Here is a 17,373-nt window from a genome sequence, read left to right as displayed (position 1 = left end):
GCCTGTGGTGAATGCAGCACTACCACACATGCTCTGGTACATTTTTTTATATTTTAGACAAACAATGTCAATATTCCTATGGTCACAGCTGCACCATGTCAATACCATCTTTCTGTTAACATACTTTTTTTAAACCATAGTGGATTGAATTTAAGCATTTTAGAGACGTTATTGGGACAGCTAGCAACTGAGGAAAAACTACCTAGCTGCAGTGTACAATACATGTTTTGGCGGGAAAATACATGCCCTTATGTCAACTCCGTCAGGTTCTATGTCTGACGGAGTTGACATGTAAGCTGATGGAGTTGACAAATCCACCAATAACCTCTTAATGTGCGAATATAATATTATTTGTGAATATAGTGAAGGGTTAAACTGTTATTTCAGGGTTTTATTTACACATAAATGCACATACATAGCATGCATTACATTATTTAACCATACGCATCTGACTTGTAGATAATGGGCAGGCAGTGGTCTGCTTATTATTGTGTAACGTGTAACTTGCCAGCACTTTAATATATATATTTATATGTAGAGACAGAGATAGAGAAATGAGAAGCCAGTGTAGGGCTGGGCGATATGGCCAAAAAAAATTATCACGATAATTTTATATCAGTCGATATCTATAATTATCACGATAAATGTCAAATCTTTATTTCTTTCAAGTTTAAAGGCAGATTTTTGCTCCTAAGTGAAAGTTGTAGAAAACAGAGCGTTAATTTGTGGTTTTAAACTACTCTTTATTGTCAGAACATATCATGACAAACCAGGTTAATTTCTGATTTTAAGTTGACTTGACCTAATCTTTTAGTTTTATCTTCATTATGGAGTTAAACTTGTGTGTGCTAGATCATCTACTGGATATTCATTGTGCTCCAGCTTTCTGCATCCTTATACTGTCTTCCTCTATTTGATTCCAGAGGACAGGATGTACCAATCCCAACTTGATGGAAAATTAGATGCGTCTAACACAAAGGGTGGCACAGAAGATGGTCTCTTATGATCTTACGTGTCACATATACATACACGAAAAGAGCAAAAGTAACAGTAACAGTGCTTAAGTCATTTATTGGTTGACCACACATACAAACATTACACAAATCATCTCCTTGTCCGTGTTGTACAAATAATTTTGGCCACAAAACAAACTAAACCTTCTGTAATAAAAATAAAATGTCAAGTACCGCTTCAGCGTGTTGTAAATAATTAGTTTCATAATTACTGGTATTGTCAGACACATATATTGTCAAACACATACATTTACTCAAGAATAATGAGATACTGAATTACTACTTCCAGTTATTAGTACAGCTTCCTAAAGCAATTTTGGCATAAAAAACAATACCTTAATTGATTCTTCATGTTTTCTTCATCAACGCAGACAGCTTTAAAAAAAACAAGCTGTTTCTCATAAACTGTAACATAGTTTCTCTAAAATAAACAATGACTAGATAATCAAACTTAATTTAATATTAAAATATGAGTTTAAAAGCAAGTCTAATACAAATTCACAAAAAATGTGACCACTGCATGCATGCTAGATTGTCTGACACATGTAATTCTAATAAGAACATTAAAAAAAAAAGGGTTACACTGAGGCCCAGATTTTGAGTTTGTCTGTCAAACAAAATTGTTGTTTTTGGGAAGTCTTGGATTCTCCAAAATATTTCATTTCAACTCTTCTCGGCTTATATAAAATACTACACATCTCAGAATACAGTCAAATTATGCTATAAACAATCTACATATCTACAATCTAAGTGATCCAAACTTTAACCTATTGGAATGCTTGGGGGTCTCAAAATTATTTTTGAAAAGAACAAATGTACTTCTCATTATGTAATTATATAATATTTTGGGGGTTTGAAGTTGCAATGTTTTGAATAACTTTAGGTCCAAGCTGAATTATAAAATAAATTAAAGAGAATAATGAGTGTAACCTCCATGCAATTTCCAAGGCATGGATTGCTTGAAATTTACCAAACATGATAGGCACTATTTCATGAGTCACTTCACTTAAGTCTCTGTTCAAGGTAAACACAGCCAGCATTAGAAATGCATGCAACAATTAAAGCTGTAGTAACACTGGGTTACTTGGAGAAATTACGCAAACATTGACTGTCCATTCACCAGCTCCCTTTACTGCCCAGTTGAGGTGAATATGTGATAAAGTGCAAAACACACTGAATGACCTTCAGTCTCATGTTTCGAAAAGTTCTCAATGCACTTGATTGACATCTTGGTTGTGGTTCTGATTAACATTGTTGTTGTGGTTGTAAAGTGCCTGGTTGCGGTGGTGTCTGTGGAGGTGGATGGCGTTGGCCTCAGGTACGTCGATGGGTTCGAAGGTGCTTGGAACAAGGGGCATGAACTGTCGGAATATGCTAACACTTCCATGCCAGAAGGTGGGCTGGGGGAGCCGGCCAGCTGGCGTCCAAGATCGAGAAGAGGGGTCGTAGACCTCAACCACGTCAGATAGCTCAAAGGTGTTGTCATAGCCACCGGACACAAAGAGTCGACCACCCAAAACTGCTACACTGCCTCCAACATGAACCTGTAAGTGCGAGATGTTGTAAGTGAAGACTTTTTACTTATCTGTGTGAAAATGCAAGTCATACATACATACATACAGTGACTTGAATACACTTCTTTTATGATTATTAGGTTAAACACTTTCAATTGATAATTCATGATATTTGTAAAAATACACTCTTTATTGTGGAAACTCTTAATATGTCATTGATCCATGTACAGAATATGTAAAGGTGCGGTCACATACATACGGTCCATTGTTCACTCTCAATAGTAATGCATGCATGACCAATTTGAATTTTATTAAAATCCTCATAGGAAAATATTTTGCACCAGTTCACATGGATTACTATCTAAATGACTCAATTTTGATTGTGAAAATTTGAAGAACAGCGGTAAATGTGACCGCATCTTAATGGACTGAAACAAGGCAAAATTGACATACTTGTGCCATGGGACTAATCTTGTCCCATTCATGTTTCTGTGGGTTGTAGACATCAACTTCTGCCGAATCATCCCTGAAACACAACCGTTGTTATGAGAAACATATAAAAGTTAATTTTCTTCATGGTTCCTTTTTCTGCAAACCACAAGGAACTAGACATTTTTAAATTTGTGGGGAAAAAGTGAGCACCTCACCTTACAAAGTAGATCAAGCCATTTAGAGTCACTGATTTGGGGGCAAAGGACCAAGGAGGCAGTTCTCCACCGTTGATTAGTGACCAGCGGTTGCTTTCAGCATCGTAGCACTGAATTGCCATTGTGTCCTCTCCGGTTAAGGATCCAATGGCGTAGAGCCGCCCCCTACATGCTGTAGTAGAACAGTTATCCATGGGATGCAGCATGGGCGGAAGAGCCTCCCAGCAGTCTAGGGTATGGTCATAGCGCTCTGTGCTGTCAGAAGCTACCACATAGAGTTGACTCTTCATGACGCAGGAGCTGTGGTACTCTCTGGCTTTCAGCATGGGAGAGACCTCAGTCCACTCGTTCACACTGGAGTTGTATCGCCAAACGCAATCATAGAGACGTGATCCATCCGAGCCACCTGTCACAATTAATCAGGTTTGAGTGCTTAAACTTATATGCAATACCAAACAGAATAGACACTCTTTCCAATCACTTATCAACATTATTTTTCAAACTTGCCTACACTAATACACTTTTTAGATTATGTGTCCCTCTTCAGAGTAGTTTTCTATAAACAGGGATGACAGAATTTGGGATTAAAAATGATAGTTAAAAAGAAGAGAATAAAGTTCGGCTCTCGCATGTGCTTTCTTCCACCAATGTGCTTTCCTGCATTACTTATTGAGCCAAAACAATGCTACCAAATCTACAGTGCAAAACAGACAGTAGGGCTTTTTACTCTTGAAATAGTTAACCCTGGGTCATTTTAAACCCTGGGTGAGTGGAATCCTGGGTTATCTTAATTGACGTTTGACACTGCTCATAATTTTATAATAATAACAATTAAACCTGGGTATTTGTACGCTGCTGTTTCACACTGTACATTCCTAAACCCTGGGTTAATGTCATAATTTGCAAACGCTATTGGTTGTCGGTTGCTAAGCATCTAGTAGTAACATTCTAACACTGCATCGTTTCACACTGTACAAGTTTGGCACCGCAAAGCAGGGTTAAAGGGATAGTTCACCCAAAAATGAAAATTAGCCCATGATTTATTCACCATCAAGTCATCCTAGGTGTATATGACATTCTTCTTTCAGACGAATACAATCAGAGTTATATAAAAAAAATGTCCTGGCTCTTCCAATGGCAGTGAATTGCTGTTTCTGTTTTAAAGTCCATAAAAGTGCATCTATCCATCATAAAAGTGCTCCACACTGCTCCGGGGGGTTAATAAAGGCCTTCTGAAGCAAAGTGATGCATTTGTGTAAGAAAAATATCTATATTTAAAACTTTATAAAGTAAAATAACTAGCTTCCGGCCAAACGAACATACGGATTCCACTTATGCGAGTAATGCGACATACTGCTAATATTTACGCTACGCCATGACACACTACGCTACTTCCGACGCCATAAGTTGCGCTTTAGGCGCAAGTAGACTGCATATGGCCGTTTGGCCGGAAGCTAGAATTTGTACACGTGTTAAATATGGATATTTTTCTTACACAAACTCATCGTTTCAGTTCAGAAGGCCTTTATTAACCCTCCAGAGCCGTGTGGAGCACTTTTATGATGGATAGATGCACTTTTATGGACTTCAAAACAGAAACAGCAATTCACTGCCATTATGCTTGGAAGAGCCAGGATTTATATATATAACTCCGATTGTATTCATCTGAAAGAAGAATGTCATACACCTAGGATGACTTGAGTTTGAGTAAATCATGGGCTAATTTTCATTTTTGGGTGAACTATCCATTTGACACCGCAAAAGGAATGCTAGTTCTTCTGGTTCTTCTTAGCGACTCAAAAGTATTTAAGGTTAGTATAGTCCAAGTTCCAAACAAGTGACTTTAAGGGGTCATACACATCATACATACAGTTTACAATTAAAAGTACAGTCACATTATTCGCTGAAATTTTGCAGGCAAAAAGGTCCATTGTCGATTGTAAAAAGTGATGGATTCTCTGCATTACATCTGATGGATGTAAATGACTCATAATGGTAAATGTGGCCACACCTTAACTGTGAGACTTAAATCAGTATAGTTATTGACTGGTTGTTCATATAACGTAGTTAAAAATACACATTTTGTATTCTGTCAGTAATATATAATTTATAAAGATAAACAATTGAAATGTTTCCTTTTTTTAGTTTTTTAGCAGTAAAGGCTATTATTAGATAATCTTATTAGATAAGATTAATTAGATTGCAGTAAAGTCATTAAAATGTCTGTAAATGTAGCCTACCTTTTGGAAGATTTGTTTTTATTATTATTTTTTATAAATTATTTAAATTATCTCTTCATTTCTGTTGTAATTGTATATCTTTTTACTAAATATTTATTCCTTAAAAGTACTAAAAGAATCGTTAATAAAACCATTAAGGAACCAGAATTGTTGACTGGAATCGGAACTGCTGAGTTCCAGTCAGTGCTCAGTCACCTTTTTAAACACCAATTACATAACAGCAAAGGACACTTAGAATAGAAGCAGCATGTCATCTGAGATGTTTTCTCAATTTAAACATTGTCCTTTCCTGAAGGTAACTAATGTCACCTGAAATCACGTTGACCACTGCTGATCTGGCATAACATTTTGTCCTATCACCACACTCTCGCATAGCCAAATATAAAGGGCTTTATTTATACATTGGCTGCCATGTTGTAAACAGTTTGAAAAGAAGGACACTCTGAGCCTACTTGGGGATTTGTTGTTGAGTATGAGTTTGTGTTTCACAGGAAGTGTTTCAAGTCCTAAACAGGAAACAGCATTATTGTACTAACCTGTCACGTAAATGTCGTTGCCCAGGGCAGCTACGCTGTAGCCACCTCCAAGGTGGTCTGGGAATTCTGCTAAGTATCTCCACTGTCCGGTCTGTGGGTTGTAACAATCCACCGTAACAAGCTCATCACACTCTTGATCACATCCTCCCACCACCACCAGAATTTCGGCCAGGCCGGTGGATGGACGTGGGCGCATTCGATGACCAGGTCGATCATGGCGGTCGTATTCGTAGGACTGAAAGCTGCGTGCCTCACTGACTAACCGTAAACAGGCTGGTGACAAGTAGACTAGCGGATCACTCTCAACGTGGGCCAGAAGGTAGAAACGGCGAACAAACGGCAGACGTACTTGCTGCAACAACTCAGGCCAGTAATGCAACCGGTGCTGCAAGTCGGCTTTGACCCAGCGTACGGCAATCTGATGTGCGGTTTCTTCCTTATCCACACACAGTCCGTCATCAGACACAAACTCCAGTAGTCGCTTCCACGACAATCGCTCAAAGTCAATGCTTTTCGCCAGCTCCACAATGTTTTTCAGCACAAAACGGCGGGCGCTAGCCGCTAGCTCACGGCAGGCATAAGCCTCTGCAAAGTCCTGGATCTCCAAGCAGTTGGAAACATCAAGTCTCTGCTCCAGGAACGCGCAGCACGCTTCTTTGACGGAAGGGAACTGAAAGAGGTCCGCCGTCTTGAGCAGAAGGTCCACGTTGTCATGTGTGACGGTCACGCGACCCGTGTAGCAAAAGTCCACCAGGAGGCCCAACAGTTCAGCTGATACTTCGTGTAGCACCACACAGTCCATGGCACTCTCTCTCAGAGTACCGGCAAACATGGCACGGAAGTATGTGCTCGCAGCTGCCAGCACAGTTCGATGGCACTGGAACTCTTTGCCTTCAGCACACAATGTGACGTCGAAGAACTTGCGCTCTGCGCGGAGCTCGTGGATGCCTCGGAGCAAGTTGATGGCGTGGGCAGTGTCAAAGAAGGGCAGCATAGAGGGCTGCGTTTGTAAAACTGGTTTCTCCATAGCAGTTCCTTATTGCTTACAGTATTTCTTTTGGTGTATGTTTAGTCAGAACGCTGGATTCATCTTTAAACAGAGAACAGAAGTTGTATTAGTAGTTTGTAGTAGTAGTTTTTCATTAAACTTTGTGAAACTAACTAAAACAAGTCCTAAAAAAGAGAAAAGCCCAAATTGAAGTTTCAGCCTACCTGTGTATCTTCTCAAAGCGTTTAAATTTGTGAAAGGAAAGGGACACAGTAGCTTCTAGAATGAAATATCATGTGGTTATGACGAATGTGCGCAACCGTTGGTCTCTTAAGAAAGAGTGCTCATCGTGTCTGGTCTATAAATAAACCAGCAGGTCAATTTTCACAGGATGGGAGGGGGTCTCCGCACACTGTTTAGCTTCTTTTACTGGAGATTATAGAAACTTCTCCTCTCTGAGTAACTCCTCATACAGCAACAAAGCTAAAGAAGGTTTAAAGGGGTAGTTCAGCCAAAAATAAAACCATGTCATCATTTACTCAACCTCATTCATTCCAACCCTGTATTACTTCCTTCTTTCTGTGAAATGTAAAAGGGAGAATGTCAGAGCAGCTCTTTTCCATACCAGGAATGAGAATGGCAAAAAAGGACATAAAAGAACGCACTATAAAAATACCATAGAAATACTTTTGCACTATATTCAAAGTCTTCTGAAGATTTTATAGAAGTCTTATTGTGAGCTTTGTGTGAGAAACAAAGCTGATGATCACTCACATTGTCCACTAGTGGATGATAATGTTCAATTTATTAAGCATGCGGTTACGTTGTCTGCCGCTTTAAATTCTTGAGCTTGTTAAAGTCAAGTGGATTCTAATTGGCTTTCTATGTTTATTATCATTCAACAGCGGGAATAAATTGTTCAGAAAGTGATTCCAACGATATTGTTCCCTTGTGTTGTTATCGTTATAGCTGTGTCGTGTGGACCTGATTATTCTCATAGAATTAGGACAGTTATTAAAACTTTATAGTTATCGTCCTTGGTATGAACTGGCATGAACAGCTCATTTGCTATATGATTTCAGAAGACACAGAACATTTTATTGTTACTTTTATTGTTTGTTTTTTTAAGCTTGTCAGTGTATTTCACCAATCACTTGTTGTGTGAAAAGAAAGTAGCTCAGACATTCTGCTTAACATCTACTGTTGTGTTTCACATAAAAAAGAAAGTAATGTGAACGACATGAGAGTGAATACATAATGTGTATTTTTGGGTGAACTACCCCTTTAAAAGTAAGATGAACAATGTCTAAATTTTACAATATACTGCTCAAAAGTTATTTCAAATGAAAAAGAATTTAGCAGTCTGCATAAATATGCTTTATACCGTTTCCCCTGAATATTCTGTTTATATTCTCAACAAGAGTTACAAGGCAGGCTGCTAAAGAAAGGTTTTTTTTTCAATGGCAGTGTGAGTTTAAAACAAAATGGAATTTCCCTCTCCAGGATCAGGTATCAAAACAGAGTGGCAAACACATATGACTCCTTTAAGGCACAAAACAACCATAGCTTACTGAAGAGCAAATGCGACACGCAGAGATTTACCTTTGCAGCAGGCAGCTCTGAAGTTTTATGAAGGTTGACTCATCAAAATGAATGAGAGAGGGAGAGAGGGGCCCTAAAGGGTCAACAAACTGCAGAGAAATAGACCTGCTCTGAACAGCAAAGCTCTACAGTTTCCAGTGAGAGACCTACATTATGCGTAGCAGCGCTGAGGAGGAATTATGCATTCACTTTCTACTGGGCTCCCGAGAGACTGTCTGGGTATTTTTGGAATTTATTAGATGCCAATATATATCCATAATGCAGTTTCTCAGTTCTGAGTTTGTATCTGTAAGCGAAATTAATTACCTGAAAAACGGTTGACCGATAGTGGATATTACCATTAAGGATAAGTAGGTTGGCCCACGCTGGCCGATAACCAATTAATCAACCAATAGTTTTAAAAATGGATACTGAATGGAAACAAACGTAATGCATAAAATAGTGAACTTTATTACAACTATTGAAAAACACTACTGAACCATGAAAATGTACTGTACTTTTTAAAAATAAAAATATAATTATACCTTGATCATTCATGTTAGTTCATAGTGCATTAACTACTGTTATAGAGAAACTTTAAAATGTAAAAATCTATTAGTAAAGTTTAAGTTAACGATGAACAATACTTTTATTAACCTTAGTTAATGTTACAAGTGGGGTCTTATTGTAAAGTGTTACCATTTCATATAAATCCAAACAGTCATGCTTAAAGATGGCCATCTTTCAATATCTACACAAAAGCCATTGAAATTAGACACATATGTAATTGTATATATACTCTCACACTTTATTTGCTTCTATTTTAGAACATCTAATATAAATAACAAAATATGTATTTAATGATAATAAAATTTGTGTTTTCATTTCTAACAATCGTTGCTTTTCAAATCCAAATTTGATTCTCTTCAATGACCGACTATAATGTTTTAATAACAAAGCAGCACAGTACTGTATACGTGAGTCCTGGTTTTTAAAAGGTCATGGTTTATGAAGCAACCATCTCGTTCCTCTCATACCTGTTGGGTATTAGGCAACTCGAATGCCAAAGTGCTTACTAACAGTCTGTTTACCAGTCAGTCCAAGAATAGCATGGCTGACAGTGACCAACACTTCACTTCTCCTGACTTCTTGTCTTGTCATGTCAATAAGGTGTCATGATCTATAGTTAGGGAGACATGATAATTGACAGGAAATGATACGGTCACTTCATGAGCTGCTTTATCAACAATAGGCCTTTCTAAAACATCATTTTGAAAACATACAGATTACTCAAAAACGTAACGGAGTCGAGTGAACTTCAGATTTGTCCTTTTACTGGACCCACTAGATCTTGCAACCAGTGGACCATATAAAGTAACTTCTTTGTACAACTTCAGAACAACAAACCCCTCTACGAACCCCTCAGGGCCCCTCTTCCATCTGCACAGCCATTGTACACCCTTTATGATTCTCTAACCCACCAGTGGTCTGCAGTCTAATGTTGCACCTGGCTGAGAAATGCCCATCATAACACAGCTGCCATGGCTCTGCATTCCATCAGCAAGATCCCAAAGTAGCCTAGCTGAGCATGTTTGGGCCTCAGGACATCCATGATCAGGCCCTGCTTCACTCTATATAGCCAATTAGACCTCAATCCATCACATTTATGCTGAAGCCATCACTAGCCCTTGTAATAAGGATAGGATTTGTTCATTTTGTGTGAATCAATCAATGCTATTTACATATTTGCTCATTTGCATTTACATAAATATTTACACACACTACTTGGTCAAAAGTTTGGAATAATTAGGATTCTTACACACACACACACACACACATTTCTGCAATTTTACATAAAAAATAAATAAATAAAAATTCTGATTTATAAGCTTGTTTCCTTCAATTCAAGTCAAGAAGACCCAACCGGGATAGAAAAACAAGCACACACACACACAAAAGTTTGGAATAATTAAGACTGTTTCATATATATATATATATATATATATATATATATATATATATATATATATGAAGAGTTCAGATGCAAAAGCCTCTAAGTGCCATCTGAAATTTTCTTCTAGAATGACCATTTTTATCAAGCTCGTATATTTAAGTTCAATAATTTCACTTAAATGGCAATGCAAATTACCTATTAATTGTCATTTAAGTGAAATTACTTAACTTAAATATGCAAGCTTTATAAAAATGATCATTCTAGAAGAAAATTTCAGATGGCACTTAGAGGCTTTTGCATCTGAACTCTTCATATATGTATATATATATATATATATATATATATATATATATATATTTTTTTTTTTTTTTTATTTATTTATTTTTTTTTGCTAACCAGGGCTGCATTAAAAAAAAAAAAAAATCACAAATACAGTAATATACCGTAAAACTTCAAATAATAGCCCGGGCTTTTATTTTCCCAAATCGCCGAACTGCACCGGCTTGTATTTGAGACAGGCGTCTATATGAGACAGGCCTTTAATTTAGTGTTGAGACTTCACCCTGTGCTGCAATATTCATTTAGTTTTACATTCATTTACAGAAATCAGCTGGTTGAATGAAAATTGCTTATGTTATCGGATTTTCAGGTGATATTCTCAATTCATTCAGTTAACGGACAAAGTGTACAAACGTCCGGTGTGCGTTACCTCGAGTTGTCATAGACGCGACACGGCGCTGACTCTCTGCCTGCCTTGCTTGCGCTCCCGTCCAGAGCATAGACTGTAAAAAAGTCTCTCAGGGCTCTCTTGCGTGCGCAATCTGCTCCATAGAACTGGCTTAAACAGACGATCTGACGGGTTTTAGAAGATGAAATACAACCCGAAACTAAAAAACAGACCAGGCCTCTATTTGAGACCGGCCTTTATTTATCCAAACCTGTAGCCACACCAGGCGTGTAAAAGAGACGGGCGTCTATTTGGGACTCGGCTATTATTTGAAGTTTTACGGTATATTAAAAAAGGTAATATTCTTGATGCTCAAGAAACATTTCTTATTATTATCAATGATTTCTTGTTATTATCAACAGTTTTTGCTACTTGTTGTGAAAACAATGATACGCCATTTAAAACCTTTTCAACACTGATAATAATAAGTAGCACTATTAATGAGCACCTAATCTGCATATTAAAATGATTTCTGAAGGATCATGTGACACTGAAGTCTGGAATAATGATGCTGAAAATTGAGCTCTGCATCACAGGAATAAATTACATTTTAAAATATATAAAAAAGAGAACATCTATTTTAAATTGAATAATTTTAACAATATTTGTGTTAGAGACCTTTTTCAAAAACATTAAAAAATTTATTTTCAAACTTTTGACTGGTAGTTCATATGTATTCAAACTGATGAACACAGATGAAAAAATATAAGACAGATGTTTGGCTCTACAAGTTAGGTAGGAAATCAATCTAACCCACAACACTGTAAGCAAGTATGTTTACAAATTTATGGATTACAAAAATATTATTAATAATGTCTAGACGTTGTATTTTGGGATTAAAGAAGATCAGACCTTTTAGCAATAGCCTACAGCCAGAAGACCTTCAAAAGACCATAGACAAAGAAAGACAGTCTATTTTAAGATTTGACCTGATGGTTATTATGTCATGCATTGCTCATCTAAACCTACTGCCAACTAACGTAACATAGCAAAGAGGCTTCACGTAACAACGGAAACGTTTCTTATATAATTAATTTTCAATCGAGTAAAGTAATTATAAAGACGTCTGAGCAAAATCCAGCGTCATGAATCACTACAGAAACATGCGTGAATAGGTTTCCGACACAATAACCGTCTGCTTCGTTTGAGAAAAACAACACGAGACGCGTCACGTTTTCACCTTCATACACACAGGCTGTTTCTGACGCATTTCTACTCACCCAATCCAGCCGTTAACGAGTTCGGTTGCTCTTCGCCTCGGATAGTTTGACAGATTGGTCAAATTTGTGCAATATCTCTATGTATCGTTTTAACTTTGCTAGAGTGTCCGTTTTTTCTTCGCTCATGTCAGCGCCATGACTCCGCATCATGAGAGACCCTCATTGGACACTCGTGCACCAGTTACACGGTGACGTGATCTCAAGTTTGAGTGTCCAAACCAAACTGTTGAACTGGAGCCGCACATGGACGCGCATCCATTACAGTCAGATTCTCTGTTTACTTTCTGCGTGAGACTGGTGTGTTTGAACAAACTCACTAAAAGAGAATTAGGTTTTACATTGAATAAATGCTAAACATTAAAGACCGGGGTTAGCTGTCACACGGGTTTTATCAGGTTTTGAATCAAATATGCTTGCTTTCTCTAGCAGTGGTTATCTATGTTCAGTAGCCTAAATAAAACAAATCTACAAAAACAGTATCATCTTTTTTTGTAATAGTTTTTAGGTAAACGAGTGAAAGGAACATATTAGTGTAATATATTAAAGATTAAGTAGCTAAGTCAAGTAAAAACATTTGATAGGCCTATTTTTCAGATATCAATTTAGATGTAGTCACCCTGCTTTATACAAAGATATATTTTGAATTAATAATTAAAAAAAATAGGCCTATCTATTTCATATTGTGGAAGACGGTTTAAGTGTGTGTTGAGAGAAAATATTTGTCAGTATACTGCAGGTTCCTGTGTGACAAAATGCTCCACTATGTTTTTTGTTTTTTTTAAACTGGGAAATGATGGTGGAAATATTCTTTAGACTTCTGAATTTTATAAATAACCTCACAATATTTGCTAGAGTGAGAACTAGTCTTGGCCCTCCATAGCTATGTATTTACACACTTTCAAATGATAAATCAAATTTTAATCAGATTTAACCGCTTTTTTACTGTTTGTATGTTTTCTTGTTTATTCTTGACTTCAAAGCAAAGGGATTATTTTATGCTTTTGTGATTTTGATTTAAGATGCTGGGCCCCCTGGTGCTGCAAAATAATCTTTCTGCCAAGACTACGTCTTTGCATGCATAATCAGAGATAATTGTTTGAATGAATGAATGGTTACATGGAAAAATAGAAAGCTTGTCTTTTTGATAAGAACATTTCAGATAGGATTTTTAACATCATGATTAAGAAAAGCTACGATTAAGTTTCTCAGCTTTTTTTTTAACCATGTTGGATTCTAAATCTAGATGTAGTGTGTGTGTGCTAACAGATTTGAAATATGAAATGAAATATGATATGTGACTAATTGAATTATATGAGATGCACTGAGCAAGTCTAATCCTGAAGCAGTTTCATGCCAGAAATGCAAATTACTGTACATTTAATCAAGTCAAGTCAGTATTCAGCATCCTAAGGATATCCATTATTTTAATATTTTATTATTGTATTCATTAGAATGCACCTTCAGATTACTTATTATATTATATTATTATTTTAAAACAAGTGGTCTAACATGGACCTGAATTGTATGGAAAATCATCCGCTTTTATTAGCTCAGAAAATGCTGACACTCCCGTCTGAGTGAAAAGGATTTGGCTCAGGCATCATGCTGCTGCTTCTCATTGATTAGCCATGACGTTGATTGCATTTTAACACGCTCACAATTGATGTGGTGAAGAAAGTGCCACATAACTTTGATGTATTCATCCTTGAGATAACATTTTGCTTTTAAGCCAGTCTTGCAGTGCAGTAGTCAAGTCACCTTTATTTATATAGCGCTTTTTACAATACATATTGTATCTAGCAGCTTCACAGTGATAACATGAAAATAATACAACAAAGTTTGTTTCTAGAAGAAAATTGTGTCATCGTCCACCTTAAGTAAGGCAGATCAATAATATTGTTGAATATTAAATGTCCCCAACTAAGCAAGCCAAATGCCAAGGTGAGCTTTTGTGGGTTAGATTGTAGTGTCTATCCATCCAGAGTGACTGTACTGGAACATATTACTCACAAGATGGAGCTATTTCACATATTGTATTTATTGTTCTTTAGTTAAGAAATGTTATATTTGTTTAATTTGTACATAGCCTACTGGGAAATTCATTATTGACAAAATTGCAAGTGATGATAATATTTATATTAAAATAGTATTATATATAGTTTCTTTTTTATTATGTAAAAACAAGCCATATTAATTGACTGCACATCTGGACCTGGATACATAGGCTACATGTCTAGCAAAAATCCAGTCACAGCATGCTATGCATAACCGCTTGCCTCTCCTCATAAATCCAGTGTCTATTATATTCTCATTTCCACACTACTTGGCAATATTTAGCCTGGATTTACAGCTTTGCTTTAGAAATACACTACCAGGTTTGCACATTATTCATAAGAATTAATTTAAATGTCCTCACCATAAGGTTTGTTATTAGTCATTTTTATAGTTGGATGATGTAGACGTAAAGCTAGATTTAGGCACTGCAGCATAATGTATACTGATCAACACTAAATGTGTGGATTATTCTGCTCTGTTATCATTCTGCTGAGCAGCGCAGTAGGAAAAAACACCACTGTCAGATGGTCTGAGCATAAATTATTGATACAACTGTTAAATCAGAGTGTGGTCGTAAATGCCAATAAACACTGCAGACAGGGAGAGCAGAGAGAAGGGATGATTTTTCCACCGTCCTCGGTACGCAGAAACAATCATAACACTGCATTCAGAATTCTGTGTGTAATACACACTTGGCAAAAATAACAATCAGGTTCAGGAAGTAGAAACTAACATCTATTATTACACGGGTCCTTGGATAATCGTGGAATTAGGCAGTCTGATATTTACGAATATTCACTGTTGTTCATGTCCCACAGACTCGCTCTTTTTTTCCTCTCTCTCTCTCTCATACAAACTTATACTTAAAGTTGTACTTAAAATGACCTCAGAGGACTTTTTATAATACTGTTTGTCTTGCTGCTAGGCTAATTGTAGTAGACTATTTGTCTTAGCAGAAGCTTAAAGATAATATAGGTAATAAGCTATTATAAAATAATAAATATATTTAAGAACCAAATATTTAAATTTGAAGATAATTCATATTGTTGCAGATTTTTTATTTATTCCCCCTGATTGTTGTGGTTTAATATAAAGAATATAATAATAATGAATGATAATGAAATTATGTCTGTACGTTATTAATTGCATATATGTTAGTTTAGCCTTAGCTAAAGGCCTGTGGTTGTCATTTCAAGCTGAAATCTAATATAATGTCAAGATGTTGTTCACTATGATCAGACTGTGTGCGCCCATGTCTACTCATCCATGTCTGATGGTAACACACGCTGAAGATCCTGGTGAAGGGGTTAATAGATTCTAACCTGTACTCATAAATCCCCAGTGAAACGTTTATCATCAGGTGATGCTCAAGGGTGTTGCTTAGAATTCAAGAGGGCTTTCTGAGGACTGCCTTGACTGTCTGAGCAGAAAAAGAAAAGTGTTGTTGTATTTCTCATCCTTTCTTATTCTATCCCTGCATTTATATATCTTTATATTTTTTTGGTACAAATGTTTATGTTCAGAGTGTTAATCATGAAGGAACGTTATAGCTCCAAATTCTGCAATAAATACCTCAGTAATTATCATGCTGAGATCATGGAAAATCAAACAACAATACAGTTGTTGAAGCTCGTTTGTTTTCCTGGTACAAACCATTAGTGGCTAAACTTCTCATTATTCAGACAATTGGCTAATTTGTTCTCACTTCCCAGAGTATGCTAAAGCTTTCCACATTTGCTATTATGCCATTTATTAGTGTTAATTCTTTTATTTACACATGATTAACTATTCGGGCCTGAGGTTTATTCTCCTACAAATACCGTTGGCTTTTTTAATTTGGAAAATTATTTAATTTAACTGGTGACCCAATGGAGGCTAGACTGATCATTTCCATGTGGATGTGCTGGCTTGGGGACTTGGAGTTAGCTCCTATAAGGCTTCAACTTTAAAGAGTGTGTAAGTTAAAAGAAGTGCTTTCATCTTTAGTTGGCAGCAAATTCAATTCACAATGCACACCTTGAAGCTGAATGTCATGTGCTTGTTTAGGCTGGTGTTTTGGCATTGCTATAACCCTGATTTAAAATGGTCTGTGCCCACAATATCAGGTCAGAAATTTTTCTTTCTCGCTTTCACTGAGACAAAGGATCATAAATTTGTTCTGTCTAGTTCCTGACACACTATTATCTTTCCTGTCTCATCATTGATAGACGAGAGTAGCAATAATTGTAGCACTTTCTGGCTTGCTCATTCATTTAGAAAATGTTTGTCTCAACCTAGTTCAAAGCTGAAAATAACGCAAACTTCTGAACAGTTTAAAATACTGTACATTATCATTCAAATGTTTGGGGTTGATCATTTATTTTACTGTTTTCTATTTCAATATACTTTTAAATGTAATAATGATATCTCTGCTCATTTGACTTTGTTGAACCTGTTCCTTTTTTCCCCCTTTCTTGACAGTTTTTTCTCTGTTGTTCCAGGTTTCAGTTCTGTTTTTCTCGTAGATTATAGGTTGAAATACTTGATACTTGACAGGTATCAATTTTCTTTCTTTTATAATGAGGGGATTTTTCACAGCATAATACAAATATAAATAAATAAAATGAAATGTTTTGATTGTATGATTACTTTGTAATTTGATGATATTTTCAATTGTAGTCTAATAATAATAATAATAATAATAATAATAATATTATGTTTATTTTCTATAGCGCCTTTCAATAACCCAAGGTCGCTTGCAATGCAATACAAATAGCAAACAAACAGCAAGCAAACAGATACAAAGGCCATCTGCTTATAACAGACAAACATATGGAAACAACACTAATTGACATGAATCAAAGAAAAACATATTGTACTATTTATCAAAATATACAATTACGACAAAGTATGTAGCAA

The 17,373-nt window shown here is 36.3% G+C and overlaps 1 protein-coding gene across 2 annotated transcripts; it reads right to left on the bottom strand.

Moving 5' to 3' along the window:
- Nucleotides 1-1,051: 1,051 nt before the first annotated feature.
- klhl21 (kelch-like family member 21) lies at nucleotides 1,052-12,592 on the bottom strand. Of its 2 annotated transcripts, none has more exons than XM_084099029.1 (5): nucleotides 12,421-12,592; nucleotides 5,951-7,040; nucleotides 3,175-3,580; nucleotides 2,981-3,053; nucleotides 1,052-2,557 (listed from the first exon to the last, which is right to left on the bottom strand). In XM_084099029.1, exons 2-5 carry the CDS (start codon nucleotides 6,975-6,977, stop codon nucleotides 2,222-2,224), a joined length of 1,842 nt encoding a protein of 613 aa, XP_083955155.1. In that variant the 5' UTR covers nucleotides 6,978-7,040; nucleotides 12,421-12,592; the 3' UTR covers nucleotides 1,052-2,221. The 2 variants fall into 2 exon arrangements, with proteins under 2 accessions (XP_083955155.1, XP_083955154.1); XM_084099028.1 differs by lacking the exon at nucleotides 12,421-12,592 and adding an exon at nucleotides 7,163-7,293.
- Nucleotides 12,593-17,373: the final 4,781 nt, after the last annotated feature.

The sequence above is a fragment of the Abramis brama genome, assembly GCF_963993115.1.
Source record: "Abramis brama genome assembly, chromosome: 22".
In the NCBI taxonomy this organism is placed as follows: domain Eukaryota; kingdom Metazoa; phylum Chordata; class Actinopteri; order Cypriniformes; family Leuciscidae; genus Abramis; species Abramis brama.
This window is presented reverse-complemented; position numbering and strand designations above follow the sequence as displayed.